General features: G+C 36.0%; 1 protein-coding gene across 4 annotated transcripts in view; it reads left to right on the forward strand.

The window, feature by feature from the left end:
• Cfap47 (cilia and flagella associated protein 47) overlaps positions 1 to 16756 on the forward strand; it is a 255121-nt gene that overhangs the window by 148151 nt on the left and 90214 nt on the right. For 3 of the 4 annotated variants that reach the window (XM_040744177.1, XM_040744175.1, XM_040744176.1), the window contains 6 exons: positions 31 to 257; positions 2290 to 2458; positions 2985 to 3026; positions 11522 to 11718; positions 12263 to 12406; positions 13775 to 13948. In XM_040744177.1, the coding sequence (XP_040600111.1) occupies positions 31 to 257; positions 2290 to 2458; positions 2985 to 3026; positions 11522 to 11718; positions 12263 to 12406; positions 13775 to 13948 (953 nt within the window). Of the gene's footprint in view, positions 1 to 30; positions 258 to 2289; positions 2459 to 2984; positions 3027 to 11521; positions 11719 to 12262; positions 12407 to 13774; positions 13949 to 16756 lie in introns of those variants that run through there. The other variant, XM_040744178.1, reaches the window with a different exon arrangement.

The following is a 16756-nucleotide window of genomic DNA, read 5'->3' on the forward strand; positions in this document are numbered from 1 at the left end:
TTGCATTAATTAGTATTTTTATTTTCCAAGAATATAATAACGAAGATCCAGTTCTGTATTTGTCCTGCAAGCCTCAGCAAGTACTTGATATGGATCTTAAAATACCACTGACTAATGAATCAAAGGAAAAGGCTTTGGCTTTTGCAGCACAACAGCAAATGTCAACTCTTGAGTATGAACGAAGGGCTATCACTGGCACACTGGAGAGCAGTACCATTCGTGCAGCGGTGGCCCTCCTAGGACTAACCAAGATTGAGGTAGTTTTAACAAAATGGGGACATATATTTGTTTGTTTGTTTGTTTGTTTGTTTTTGTTTATGTCTGTGTGTGCATATGTACACATTTGAGCCTGCATATGGTAGTAAATGCACATGGAAATCAGAGGAGAATTTTCAGGGATTAGTGTTCTCCTTTTACCATGTGATTCCCAAGGATCTAACTCAGGTCATTAGTCTTGAGGGCTAGTGTTTATACCTGGTGAATTGTCTCACTGGCTCTAATTATTCTTTGCAGTTCTCTTATTGTGTAGTTAGAATACTTTTAGATAGAAAGTGATGAATATTCTTTTTTCCTAGAAGGGAATTCAGTGATATTTTACTTCATTTTTTAAAAATATAATGGCATCTGAAATAATTTTAATTATCACCGTGTAGCCTTGAATTCCCAATAATTGTCAGTTCAAACTGAACAATCAGATGTTCTGGGGACCTAAAAGTAACTCCATCACAAATGCCTACTTTAGAACAATTATATTTGAATCTCAGTAAATATGTGAGCGGGAATAAGTTCTACAAGTTGTCCAAGATCATTCCTGGTATCAAATTGTGAAGCTCCTTATACACACTCTAACCATGCCCAACTGTGTGCTTAAATGGATGGTTACTTAAACCTCTTGAAGCTGCAGTTTTTATGTTTTTAATATAATGGTAACTGTGATTTATGAAAATTGAGAAATGTTTGTACAATGTCTATTAAATAAAGTTCTGTTCATGCATACTTGTGATTGCTGTTATGAATATTATCATCAGAATTATCATCAGGTCATTTTCTTCATCCTTGTTGAAAATATACAATAGATCAATCAATATCTGAACTAAATAGTTGACATTCTACAGATGCTTTATTTGTTCAGGTCCTATAACTGATGAAGCCTATTACAATATTTTTAAAAATGCATAAGATATTAAAGATGACCTTGATTTTAAAGCTCTCATAAGCTTGAATTTATCAAATACCAAGGATTGAACAGATTCTCAATTAAGTTAGCCCAAATACTTCCAAGAAGTTGTTTATTTGACTAAATCTCATAGTTCCATTGAATAGTGGATTTGGGGAGCCTTATATGCAGCTACCACAAGAAGTATCAGCCTAACATAAGAATATCCCTTTTCCTTTTTATGTTTTCAATTCTGTTTTCTCCACTATTCTCAAAATAATTTATTAAAAATGGTTAAGAGAATTTGTGTATGACAGTTTTTCTCTCTTTAAGTATGAGTTGATTTTATATTTATGTTGGCATATAAAGTTGGGTTTCATATAAGATTCACATTGACATTTATTTATTATTTCTCCTTTCAAATTGTAAATTCATAGAAATCTAAAAGGATTTGTTAAGCCTTTTGTCTGTCTTGATATCTAACACATGATGTCTATTCTGAGGTAAACAGTGCCACTTGTATCTTGCTTTACTTATACTCCTAAAGCTGCTGTTCAATTTTCATAAGTACAGTATTATATCTAGGGGAGGATTTAAGTAGGAATACACTGTAACCCACATTTTATAAATAATCGCCATATGAATTTAAAACATATAAAATCTAGATAAAAATATGTCTAAACATCTGGATATCCAAAAAGGCCTGAAACCTAGTTGTTTATATGTAGTCAAAGAAATTGTAATTAGGGAAGATGGTGATTTGGTAGGTCCAGCAAATGATGTTAGTATCTGATATATATATGTGAAGGAGCATAGGATTCTACTCATAAAGTAAAGCTGTATTTCAGGATTGTTCATTGGTAGAATATTTTCCTTTTTATGACAAGTTATTGGCGACTATGAGCATTAGAAAAGGGAACGATGGTCACTGTTAAAGATGACATCATTGGTAACTTCTATGGGTTAGTGCTACCTTCTACATATTTTGACAATAAAACCTCTAAAGAAATAAACTTATTTTTTGCTTTTTATCTCTTTTTTCTCACTTGTTTTATCTCAGCATACAATGCTACCCTGAGGTTTGGAGGTAAAAGTTAAGAAAATGATAATACAATCTCATTGTTCATTTACAGTGCCTTTTGCTCTTTAATACATCGAAGTTAAAAAAGCCTAAATCCATTTTATATGCAACAGAGCTGAGCCTTCCTGCACATTTCAGTATACCCAGGAAAATTTACATCCCTCAGGTTCCAGAGCCTCCAACTATCCGATCTCTAGAAATGAACCCTCAAATTGAAACAGGTAATCAATGATATTTTGAATAGAACATCTAGCAGTAATTTAGATATTTAAAGGCAGGAGCATACTAGAAGAGAATAGTGATTATTCATTATTAAAGTATCTTTGATGTTAACCATGTTTTTATTGTTAATATAATATTTTTGCTATTGATTTCCTGAAGCATGTCTATTTTGTAATTGTTGTCAGGAAGGTATAAATTTGATTAGCATGAATATTGGTACATAAGTACTATCACATATTAATAAGGTAGTAAACATATGACTAAATATTTTTTGCTGAAATTACTTTTCATTTTATTTTTATTCCTGTTAACTTTGTGTATAATACTAAGACTGTAATTTCATAGCTAGTGCTGTCTTCAAATAAACTATAACTACAGGTTTATATATGATGTATTTTGTTTTTAGTAAATTAGGGAAGTTTCTCTTAATCTCCTCTTGTTTTGTATTAATGTAAAATATTTCTAAGCCTGAGAGTGATTACAAATTATAAATCCAAGGATACTCTCTTTACTTTGCTTTTATAGGAGACCATCCACCCCAGAAGCAACTGCCAAGAACCCAAGCAGGTAACAAGGACTTAAGGGTTAGAACTAGAATATGTCAACAAACAATAACAGATCATGTGGAAAACATGAGTGGAAATTCCAGTTAAAATGAGTAAATAAGGAAATAAACAAATCAACAAATAGATAAATTCTGAGACAGAGTATTATGCAATAAGAAGGATTATATAACCCAAAATTAATGTAATCCGGAGTATATTGGTAAGGTGATTTGGGCAAGCAGGCTACAGGAAAGTGGTTAAAATCTTTGTTGTACGTGTAGATGCTATAGCATTCTTTACTTAAAGGTTGCAGTCTACAATGTACTAAATATAACAATTCATTATAAGAATTTTATATACTAGATATAAGGATATTAAGTCAAATATAAACACAAAAACAAATGTCTATTAAAGTTGCTAGCATATTTCGAGATGATTTTCATTCTTTTTTTTTTTTTTTTGGTTTTACCAGACAAGGTTTCTCTGTATTGTTTTGGAGGCTGTCGGCCCAGCCTGGCCTCGAACTCACAGAGATCTGCCTGCCTCTGCCTCCCGAGTGCTGGGATTAAAGGCGTGCGCCACCACCGCCCGGCGATGATTTTCATTCTTAAACTTTAACATTGCAACTAACAAAGATGATAGTTTAATTAGGAAAGATCAAACAGTCTGAAAACTACTACAGGCACAGCTTCTTCAGAAAACTATTTTTCACAATACTCTACTTGTATCAAATCTTGTTAATGATTTGTAAAAATCCAATTTGTAAATTGTTAGTGGAATGAATAAAAGAACATGCTTAATCTTTTTCCTCTCCTCATAGCAACCCCTTTTGGACACATTTATTCCTAGACCCTGAGTTGATTCTCATTCCAGAAATTTTATTTATGCTTATTGCCAGGCTTTTGTTATATGTGAACACAACTGTGTTATTTTAGGGTTTCTGTTGATTAGAAGTTACACTTTTACCATGGAAATTCTTCCAAAGAAAATTATTTGATTAGGTAGTTTGCAGATCAAATGTTCAGTCCATTATCATCATAATGGAACATGGTGACTTGCTGGCAGACATGGTGCTAGAGAGGTAGCTGGGAGTTCTCCATCTTCACAGGCAACAGGAAGTGAACTGAGCCACTGGGCATGACTTGAGCATAATTGAGACTTCAAAGCCTACCTCCACAGTGACATACTTCCTCCAACAAGGGTATATACATACTCCAACAAGGCTACATCTCCTACTACTGCCATTCCTTATGATCTTATGGGAACCAATTACATTCAGGCTACCACATTCCTCTCTATTGCCCCCATAAGCTTGTAACAATATCATAATGCAAAATGCATTTAGTCCAACTTCAAAAGTCCCCATAGTCTGTCACAGTCTCAACATTATTTAAAAGTCCAAAATTCAAAGTCTTTTCTGATATTCGTGCAAGCCCTTAACTGTAATCACCTGTAAAAATAAAAAAATAAAAAACCCCAAATCATACCATATACTTAGAACATATAATGATAAGGAATATACATTACCATTCCTAAGTGTAGGAAAGGGAAAATATTGGGGAAATTCATGATCAAAGGAAGATTAATCACAAATGCCAAACCCCGCATCTCCAAGTCTAATGTCAAAATGTTCTTCAGATCTCCATTTTTTAAGCTTCTTGACTGCAACACACTTCTTTCTCTTGGTCTGGTTTCACTCTCTGTTAGCAACTTTCCTTGGCAGTTATCACACAATTCTGGCATCTCTAACATCTTGGGTCCTCCAAGGCAATCCAGACTGCTTCAGAGCTTCACACAATGACCTCTCTGGGCCTTCATTTGGGAATACCCCTGATAAATATCTAGCCTCAGTAGGTTCTTTAGACGTGGGGGAATACTCCATAATCCCTTTCTTCTGACCTTGGCTCTAAGGCCAGAACCACCCAGCCAAACCTGTCAAATTCTGCTGCTGGCTGGGACTGGAACAGAGCCCCCTTGTTAAATTATATCTTCAGTAGCTTTCTGATTTTGATAGTTTCCTTCACACCCTAAGCCTGGCTGTCATCAAACTGGATGTGTAGATCAGGCTGGCCTTCAACTCTTAGATTTCCCTGAGCCTTAAAATTCCTTCGTCAACATTAAGCCAAGGGCTATCAGGCACCCCCAACTCCTTTTCAGTAGGCCATCTCTTGATTATTACTTCAGCTGACCATTCAAACTTTTGACACCTTGTTTTTGGAAAATGTGTGGTCTTCCATATTAAACCTAGAATCTCCACTCAGAGGGCCCATATCAATAGACTCAGTCTGATATAGTGTGATTATCCTTCTTGACTCTTGTCCCACAACCATTAAATTCATTCCCACGCATACTCCCCAGACTTGTGCTTGAATGAATTATCAAAATCAATAAACACCTTAGTAGTGTAGCTCACTTCCCCATGGACTGCACTTTCTACCTCACGCCTGGGAGCCTGCTTTGCCTTGATTCTGGTTATAGGTCTAGAGGCAAATATTGATGGTCCTTGAGGGACATTGTTATTGCTGGTTTAGCAGACACTGAAGGTTTATTTCTTCATTGTAATGTGAAAAGGGTGCTATTTGAAGGAACGGAGCTGAGGGTACTATTTCCTCAGGTGAGGTATACCACTGAGAATCTGAAGGTTCAAGGTTCTCAGCATCAATAGCATCCTCCACATATACCCATCCCAGGTTATAGGATCCCATTCTTTACCAATACATGCCCTTACTATAACCTCTGACATCCTCTGAGTCTGTGACTTGAATTGTCACTGTAATTTAACCAATTTTACATTGAGGGCTTTGGACTGATTTTTCTGCAACTCGAGCTCTGTGGCTGCTGGAGAGCAGACTGCCGGAGCACACTTATAAACCTGTAGACTTGTTTATGCACAGCTGGAGCCAGTCAACGTCATCACTAATTCCTTTGTTGTAGTTCACAGTATTCCAAAGTTGGTTAATTTTATCATGGAGCACATTTCTCTCATTATCAATATATCTAGAGATACTAATATTAATAGCAACCTGCATTATCACTTTCCTTATTTTCCCCAAACTGCCAAAAGTTTCACTAAATCCATGGCCATTCACTATTGATGAATGAAAATAATCAATGACATTTATCTCTTCAGGTTTGAAATATGGTTTCTTAGCTCCCAGAAGAGAGGGTGACAGGAGGGAATTCAGTAGCAGAAGGTACTGGTGAATATGAAAGTTCTGGCAAATTAAAAATCCTATTCCAGATATTTAAAAGATTGATCATCATAATTCTGTTTCTCTTGAACCATTCTAGTACCGAAATCTATGTTAGGGTTTCTATTGCTGTGAAGAAACACCATGCCCATGACAACTTTTACAAAGAAAATTATTTAATCGGGTAGTTTACAGTTCAGAGATACAGTTCAGTATTATCATCGTGGGACATGGTGAAGTGCAGCCCATCTTGACCCTGGAGAGGTAGTTGAGAGTTCTTCATATTGTGCAGACAACAGGAAGTGAAGTGAGTCATGGGCATGGCTTGAACATACAGAAGAACTCAAAGGCCTCCTCCAAAATGATACACTTCCTCCAACAAGGCCATATCTACTCCAACAAAGCCATACCTCCTAATAGTGCCACTATCTATGGGGGCCAATTACATTCAGTCTACCACATCAACCTAATGGGAAATGCATGGACCCATTCACTTCCTTTGGATGAGTCCCTCTTTATAATCAATTCATTTTCCTCTGTTCTATTGTTTTTCCCAAATATCAGGAATGAATTTCTATTTCTTTTTTAAAAATCTTGCTTGTTCCTACCAGAAATTGTTCTCCTTCACATACATAAGAGTATACTTACCATGCTCTCCTTTATTTTTGTAGCCCAGTTCTCAAACAAATCATTCCCTGCAATTTGAAATTCTAGGACTTTTGTAACAGTTATACCATCTTCTTTGATATCAGCCTGATATATTTCTATTTTCCATTACTATTCTGTCTATATCTACCTAATCGTAAACTCACTTTCTACTTTGGAAACCATAGAAACTGTAACTGGTAGCCTTTTTCTTACTATCTTCCCATACTTGGGTGCAGGTGAAAGAAAAAGTTTCCTATGCACCGTAAAGTTTTACTAGACCAAGCTAGCAAAGTTAACTGGTAAAAAAGTCATATAATTTAATATAATTTTATATTGTGCTGCATACACTGTATTGTTAGTTTTACTTGGTTCTGCTTTTTGTGGGACAGGATCTCTCTGTGTAGTCAGACCGGCCTAGAGTCCATCATCTTACTTCTTACCATGTCCTGGATTTATATGTGTGCTCACTTTCATAAGTAATTTTTGCCTTTTTCTTTTTTGTGAAGTATTGAGATGGAGCACATGTACATTTAAGAGGCAAGTTTTCTTCTACTGAATTGTCCCAAAAGCATCATTTTTTCTTAAAACTTTAAAGTATTTTCAGTTTTATAAGTAACTCAGTTTCACCGTTATGGTTTTATGTAAGAGATTTTAACTGCAACTTTAATTATTTTGTTACTATTTATTATTATTGTTTTCTCTTTGATCTTTACCAATGGCTACGCACTCTGTAATAATTCAAGCAGCATAGTTTAAATAGAAAATTTGTAACTTTTTAAATTTCTCATGAAGACACTGTGCATTAGCTTGGTAGCATTCATTAAATTATTTTATATTCTTAGTAGATCAGTCTTTAAGTAATTAAAATCAGTGAGCTGATTTTTAATGTATGACAATGAGGCAAATTTTACGGTATGAGAAATCAAAATGAAAAATACAAAGTTAATTTGCTATCAGCAGTTCCTTTCCCTCCTTCCCTATGTAAGTTTTAATTAGGAAATGAAATCTTATTTCAGCTATTTCTTTGGGAAATTTTGTATTCTTAAGAAATTATATATGAGAAGAAGCTTCCTATTTAAAATGGTAACAATGTACCACTTCTTCATAGACCTTTTCTTAATTTTCCATTATATGCTCCATGAAGACACACAGAAATTATAATTAAAACTAAGCAATAATGGAAAGATAACAACAAGCCATTTATGAGTCCCGTGAGGAACTTCCAGTAATTGCTGAGCTGATGTGACTGGACTGAAAAACACAGTTTTTTTGTCCTTCCTTTGCTAAAATATAATTTAGGTGTAAAGAATAATTAATCTATTTGCCTGATATCTTTTTTCTCAGAACCTTATTTATGTGTACCTATGAGAATACTGATTATGTGCCACTTCATGTTGAATACTTTCATACTTAGCATAGTAGTCCAAAACTATCGTTCTGTTGAATGAATGTATAGTAATTGCTTTTGAAGGAGTCCAGACTGTAAAATATTTAGAAGTCTCTTAATCTTATTCTTGTATTCCTCTTGAAAAAAGGACATCTGGGCTTAAAATAACTATAACTGTGGGAGAAAATTTCTCCAAAATTATCCTATCAAGGAAGTGTACAATCTTGTGTGACTGTCTGGTCAATAGTTAAGGTGTTGGTGAGAGTGGTGGCGTAATTGGGAAGCAGCTATATAAGTTGTGTTATATGCAATTGATGGGGATAGAATTTATATAACGTAAAAATTTTCACTGGAGTTTTTAATCAATGTTTCAATACATATCAGAAAATATCCTTCCTATATTTAATAGGTGGATGCTAGTTTAGTGCAGACAATTGGCCCCAAATCTGTATGTTGAGCTTACTGTACATTTAAGTCTAAGTGATAGGAGAGTAAGAACCTGTACAAATAATCAATTAGGAAGAGTACATCTCCCCTAATTTTAGAATCAGAAGGAAAAATGGAAAGATGCAAATGAATAGCCAATGTATTTTTTACTACTAAGCTACCATTCATGAATAATTCATAACATTTTAAACTAACAATGAAATTGAGACTTTTTTTTACTTTTTTATTTTAATTTTAAATAGCTTGTTTTACATGTAAATCCCAGTTCCCTCTCCCTCCCCTTCTCCCGCAACCCCCACCATCCCCCCATCCTCCCACCCTATTGCCAATTCCTTCCCCATAGGGGATGTCTAGAGTCTATCATTTCACTCAGGGTAGGGTCCAGGCACTTCCCTAAGAGTCCAGGCTGAGAGAGCATCCCTCTTTCTGCTATGGGCACACGATGTCTGTTAGTATTCGAGGGATAAACACTGATCCACTGCTCAGGACCCCATAGGTAGCCCAGGCCTCCTCATTGACTCTCACATTCAGGGGGTCTGGATCAGTCCCATGCTGGCCTCCCAGCTATTGGTCTAGGGTCCAAGATCTCTCCCCTGTTCAGATCAGCTGTCACTGCTGGTTTTGCCAGCCTATTCTTTGCCAATTTGCTCTTTGCTCCTCTCTCTCTGTCGCTGGGTTCCTTGGGTTCTGTTCAGTATTTAACTGTGGGTGTTTGCTTCTGCTTCCATCAGTAAAATGTAGATAATTATTAATGAAACTAAAGAAATCAATTGTAGTTTAAGAAGATGAAATTTATTTTAAAAAATAAACTTAGATTCCTTTTACAATTGTTGGTAAAATAATTGGTAAACATGGATACTCCCTCTAGAAGTATTAACAGTGACGCATATCTCATAGCAGGTAACAGGCAGGCATGGTGGCCAAGCAACAAGTTGATAGCTCACAATTGAATAGTTACTATACAGTTGATGTAGGTTCATGATAATAAAGTTATCTTACTTTGTATTACAATATGTTTTGTGCCATCAAATTCATTGTTGAAAGTCATTTACGAAAAAACTGTTCTTGAATTAATAATGTTAATCTATATTTATCAATAGAGCTATCGTTGAACATGGAATATATAGGCAATTTTCATTCTTTTTATGAAATGAGGAAATGCAGTAATGAGAAGATACTATTTTTTTCAAATGCCATGGGGCTTTTTTAATTTATTTAAATTAAAAACAATCTCACTTTACATATAAATCCCAGTTCCCTCTCTCTCCCATCCTCCCATTCTCCCCATAATCTTCCCATCCCACAACCCCTCATCCACCCTCAGAGAAAGTGAGACCTCCCATGGGGGATCAGCACATCATTTGGGGCAGGGCCTAGGCCCTCCCACCTGTATCTAGGCTGGGAGAGTATCCCACCATAGGGAATGGGCTCCAAGAAGCCCATTCATGCACTAGGAAAAAAACTGGTTCCACTGCCAGTGGTCCCATAGACTCTCTAAACCCCCCACTGATAACCCATTTTCAGGGTGCCTGTTTCAGTCTTATGCAAGTTACCCAACTGTCAGTCTGGAGTCCATGAACTCTCCCTTACTCAGGTCAGCTGTTTGAGAAGATGTTACAATACAATGAAACTGTCACTTTTTATTTATTGAATTATTTGTAAGGCCGATGATCTACTGCCAATTAAAAACATGACAAAAGAACAAGAAAGGACAAAATTACAATTAGCATGCTTGGCTTTGACTTTTGATAAAAAATTTCCATGAGTTTTTAGAAATATGTTTCATAATGGGTCATCTGTTCTCTGTCAACATAATTTTCATAGATTCATTTTCAATACACGGATGTAAATTAGTACATATATAGTTTTTCACATTTAGTAGCTCATTTTCAAATGAAGACTGTGTTTGCTCTTTGGGAGTGATATGGTTAAAAATTAACTAGAAGGTAATATCTTAATATTTTAGTTGATTACTCTCATGTTTGATGCACTTTTGTATTATGGAAAATGAGTTCATCAAAAATACAAGATAACATTTTCATGAATTCTACTTACAATGATTTTTTTCTTAGATCTGGAGAGAAAGAATATAAATGTTTATTCTTTAGAGTCTCTCACTTAATTATTTGGTGTATAATATAAACATAAGAATGACCTTAGCTTTCACTTCATGCTAATATTGTTATTGTGTGTTCATAAAAAATGAAGTTAAAAAACTATTCAGAGTAGAGAATTTCAATTTCGCAAAAGTATGCCAGATAAAACTGGATCCTTCTTATAGTCCCTTCACTTATTCACTCTGAGTTAAATGGAGCCATTTGACTGTTGCTTACCAGTTAAATATTTCATATTAATTTGATATTGAATACTGAAAATACCATGAAATACTCATTCCTCTTACACTGAATTGCCATCAAAAATGTAAGATAAAAGCAATATAGGGATGTATTTCAAAACATGGAGACCCTATTGACCTTTTTTTTGTTTTTTTATCATTATTTTTTTATTTTTAAGTTTAAATTTAGATTAGAAACATGGTTGGTTCACAAGTCAGTTCCAGGTCCCTCTCTCTTTCCCTCCCCTCCTCCCGTGCCCTCCCCCCAACTTCCCCATTATCCCCTCATTTCCCCAGGTAGGGTGAGGCCCTCCATGGGGGTGTCTATAGACTGCCCTATTGACCTTTTAGAGTGTGATAAAATTGAAACAGAACATGTAACATTAGAGATATCTGGTTTATTCTAAGTAGATGCGATCTCACAGAATAATATTAAATATCGCATGCCAAAATTAATTTTTGGTCTTATGATATTTAAAATGACTACTGTTTTTAAATTGTTTTGTTAGCTTTAGAAGGAACTGTTTCGGTTCCTCTACGATTTGCTCCTCTTGGGCCTGGACGATACCCTTGTAAAATTTTGTTGGTATCAAGATATGATGTGCGTGTGTATGTAATTGAAGGTGTAGTAAATGAAGAAGAACCAGAGGCTGAATTGTTGTTTAAAACACCAGCATTTGAACCCCTCACACAGCATATCCCAATAGTAAGTGAAAACTTGTTTTTCTGACTGTTTTCATGTTTTACTGGAGCTTCAGCCATAAAACATGACTCTGTGTAAGTGCTAAACAACATTAAGAGGAAACTACTTCATATTTTCCTAAATATATAATAAAACCAGAGAAAGAACCATTAGGATATTTCTACCTTCTCTGAGCAGTATTACAAATTTATAGAAAAGATATAATAGCCAGGAAATACATTTCAGGATGCTACATTTTGAGATTCTACACTATTTTTCCTGTCTCAAACTCATCCTAGCCTCTCATTTTGAGGTTTCCCATATCTGTTATAGTTGTATTTTAGGCTGGAAATTGTGTTTCCTCATTATTTCATGGTTTCTTCCTGAATGTAAATTCAATTGCAATTCATGCATCATTTCTGGATCTCCAGGATTCACAAGACTGGTACTTGCATTGCCATCCCAAGTTAATTTTATTTTGTATGACTTCAGAAATATAAGAATTGACATATAATTCCGCTTTACCAATGTTACTCCTCTAATATATGTGTAACTTTTCATGTTTTAGAAAAATGAAACAAAGAAACCTTGGAGAATTGTGATTAAAATAGAAGGAGAGTGGTTTTATGGGCCTCAGATTTTACATGTTGGCCCTGGTGAAACTATCCAGTATCCTTTGACATTCAAACCCATTATGGAATGTGAAATTATGGTATGAAATCATGGATTCTTTCTTTTATTTCTTTTCATTTAACTTTTTACACATGTTACTCTCAGTTATTTCTCCCTACCCTCTGCTCCCAGTCCCCCATCCTCCCAACCCCCCACTCCACTCCATCTTCCATCCACTCCCCAGAGAGGGTAAAGGCTTCCATGAGGGATTTTCAGAATCTGTCATATCATCCCGTGCACTGTCTAGGTCCTCCCCCATGTGTCCAGGCTGAGAGAGCATCCCTCCAAGGTCCCACAGATTGCCAAGGCTTCTTCTCTGACACCCACGTTTGGGGGTGGTGGGGGTGTGTCTGGATCAGTCCCATGCTGGCCTCTTGGGCATCAGTCTGGGGTCCATGCATTCCCCCTTGCTTAGGTCAACTACCTCTGTGGGTTTCGCCAGCCTGGTCTTGATTCCTTTGCTCATCACTCCTCTTTGCAAGTGGGTTCCAGGAATTCAGTTTGATTTTAGCTGTGGGTGTCTGCCTCAGCTTCCACCACTAGATTATGAGGGTTCTAGGATGGCATATAGGGTAGTCATCAATCTCATTACCAGGGGAGGGCATTTAAGTAGCCTTAATGCCAGTTGGTATCATTCTTGTAGATCTGTGAAGATCTCACTAGTGCCAGATCTCTCCTCCAACTTATAATGGCTCCCTCTATTATGATATCTCTCATCCTTCTCTCCTCTTCTCTGCTCCTGCTCTCCCATGTCCTACTCTTACCTACTCTTCCCCCCTTCTCTTTCTCCCATCTCCGTCTCCTCTACCCTTGCCCCTGCTCCCAACCCAATTAGAAGATCTCTCATAACTCTTCTCCGGGTTACCATGCAGATATGGATTCATTCTTATATAATATTTGAATGATATAGATAGTAGTCAATGTAGTTAGTTACACAAATATTGACTAACAATTTGTATATTCTATAAACTTGATAGTTTTTCTTAAAATGTTTGAAAGGACAATAGGTATCATGTCCCAATACTATTGTCTATGAATATTTTTATCTGAGTTATTTTCAGAAAGCATGCTCACTGAATATGAAACATTGTTCCTATCCATTAAGTCAGTTGCTGCATCTGAATAGTCTCCCTTAGGAATAGTTCTTTGACAGGGTAGTAAATACACATGTAATTGTGTGAGAATACTTATATAATACATAATTTCCAGAAAGATAAAAAATAATAGAATTTTATTAGTACATTCTTTATTTAATAAAATAATTTTATATGAACTGGAAGCTTCAGTGACTGTTTCATAAAGCTTCTTTTTTTACCTGAGACTCAAGAAGAATAGTGGGAGAAATTGCTTGACATTTAATTATGACTTCTGAGTGCTGTAGAGTTGAAACCTGTCTTTTTTATCATAGGGTAAACTTACTTTACAAAATGAAGTAGATGGTATGGAACACATCATTGAAATTGATGGGATTGGGATGAAACCTCTGGCCTTGGATCACATTGTTATAGACTGTAAAGTGGGAAATGTGACAGCTAAGTCCATAATAGTGCCTAATTATACAAAAAGTCTCCTGACATTTAAGGTAAGACATTTTTAGTAAGAACATTCTTCCTTCTGAATACACTTTATGTGAATTATGTTAATAATGTGAAAATTTAAATAATTCTTCTTCTGTTATTATTCCACAGGCTAATAATTTTAATTTCTAAATGGGTTTAGCATGAAATAAGTTTGTTATTGTTGTTATTACTTTATTTTCTAATTTCTTTTGTGCTTATTTGATTTATTTGAGATAATGACTTGCCATAGCCTCAAACTTCAGTTCTCAGGTGCTTGGGGGTAGCCACCTGCTACCACATCTAACTATAAACAAGTTTTATACTAAAATATGAGTGTGTAACTATGAAACTCTTTCAAGTTTACATATTTGTATCATGTTTATTTTTCTTGAGTATATTATACATACATAATACAAGATAGTTTCAAGAAAATGTAGGAGCATAATTATTTTTTAAATATTTTTAAATAGAGTATCTTTTTGTAGCCTATGCTTATATCAAACTCAAAATCATCCTCTTTATCTACTAAATGCAGAAATTGCAAGCATATTCCACTGAGCTGGTGCAAGAGGCATTGTTGAGAATCTGTGCTTAAGTCTGTACAAGACTCTGAGTTTAATCCTCAGCATCAAAAATAGAAATCCAAGTCTTACTCTTGTTTTTTTTACCTACAAATTATAATATATCCAATCTGCTCATCAAAACAAGCTTTATCTATCAACCATAGGTCCTGCATTCATCTTCAGAGGAGATGACAGAAATGTGGAAACTCCCTGAGCTCATCCTATGCTTCTTTTAAATCTCAAAAATATATTTTGGTTTACTTCTTACTAGATTTCAAATAATTTCTTTGTGACAAGTACTATAAGTTTAAATCTCCTCTTGTCAGTACTCACTAAAACCTTTAAGTATCGACTCTTAGCATCAGGATGTTGTCTGTAGTACCTGATGTGGCTTTTACTTACTACATGTTATTGTCCTGTTTACTATTCTTCATTGTATGAGTATAATATATTCATATATATTCTCCCCACTTGTCCCTCCCCCCTTTACCTTGCCCATCCTTCAACCTGTCTGTCCCTATTCATCCCTCCCTTTCTTACCTGTCTCCTTTATCTCTCACTTTCTCATATCCAGGACTTTTTTTTCACCATTTACAGTTTTTAATGAGGGTGACTTCATAATTACAATGATAATTTAAACATAATTTAAAACTGGTAGTTTTATTTTCATGTCATATATTCTGATGTTCACTAGTAACATAAATATCCATCAGTAAGAATGTTAAATATATTATACTTATATGGTAGGACTCTCTCCTATTTTTAGATTATTGATTTCAAAAAGCCAGACAGTGTGATGTTATTGGTCTTTGTCTGTTCTGGGCAAGGTAAGAAATCCTGGACTAGGGGACAAGATGTAGTCACGGATTCACCATGAGCACTTCCTTTCCCAGCTCAAGCTTCTAACTTTGCCTAAACACCATGTTCTACCCAAGAAATCAGTCATCATGATATTGGCATCTTTGTTTTGTTTCTAATTCCTTGAACTGTCTTTTCCCCCCTGCAAACTGTGTGCCACTGGTTCTTTTTTTTTTCTCCAGATTTATTTGGGTAAAAAAAAATCAGATATAACCTTTCAAAAATTACATTAATGTTTAACATGCATTCAAATAACTTTCTTTTTTTCCAGTTTAAATTTAGATAAGAAACGAGGTTCCTTCACAAGTCAGTTCCAGGTCCCGCTCCCATTCCCTCCCCTCCTCCCAAGCCATCACCCCAACCCCCCCACCCGTTATCCCCTCATTCCCCCAGGGAGGGTGAGGCCCTCAATGGGGGTATGCATAGTCTGTCATTTCATATAGGGCAGGGCCTAGACCCTTCCCCAAGAGTTCAGGGTGAGAGTGCACCTCACATTGTTCTATGGGAGTCCAAAGTCCGTGTGTATACTTGGGATGGGTACTGATCTGCTGCCCAAGGCTCAATAGGTTCCCTAGGCCTCCTCATTGACACCCAAATTCAGGGGGTATTGATCAGTCCCATGCTGGATTCCCAGGATTCAAGAGTTAAACTTTGTCTGGTCAGCTGTTTCTGGGGGTTAAACCAGCCCAGTCTTAATCCCTTTTATCACCAGTCCTCCCTCTCTGTTACTGGCTTTCTTGAGTTCAGCTCAGTACTTAACCGGCCACTAAATGAAGTTTCTGTTTCCCAGACTCTCTGGCCATAGGATTGTAGGTTGGCACTCCCCAGATCTATGTCTAAAATCCATATATGAGAGAGTACATGCCATGTTTCTCTTTTTGTGACTGGGTTACCTCACTCAGGATGGATTCTTCTAGTGTCATCCATTTGCCTGCGAATCTCATGATTCCATTATTTTTTTCTGCTGAAATAGTACTCCATTGTGTAGATGTACCACATTTTCTCTGTCCACTCTTCGGGTGAGGGACATCTAGGTTGCTTCCAAGTTCTGGCTATTACAAATAAAGCTGCTATGAACATAGTGGAACAGACATCTTTGTTGTATGAATGGGCATCTTTTGGATATATGCCTAAGAGTGGAGTTGCTGGGTCATGTGGTAGGTTTATTCCCATTTTTCTGAGGAATCTCCATACTGATTTCCAAAGTGGCTGAACCAGTTGGCACTCCCACCAGCAATGGAGCAGTGTTCCCCTTTCACCACATCCTCTCCAGCATAAATTGTCATTGGTGTTTTTGATTTTAGCCATTCTGACAGGAGTGAGATGGTATCTCAGAGTTGTTTTGATTTGCATTTCCCGGATGGCTAAGGATGTGGAGCACTTTCTCAAGTGCCTCTCAGCCATTTTAGA

Source organism: Mesocricetus auratus, unplaced genomic scaffold (assembly GCF_017639785.1).
Source record: "Mesocricetus auratus isolate SY011 unplaced genomic scaffold, BCM_Maur_2.0 Super-Scaffold_100003, whole genome shotgun sequence".
NCBI lineage: Eukaryota > Metazoa > Chordata > Mammalia > Rodentia > Cricetidae > Mesocricetus > Mesocricetus auratus.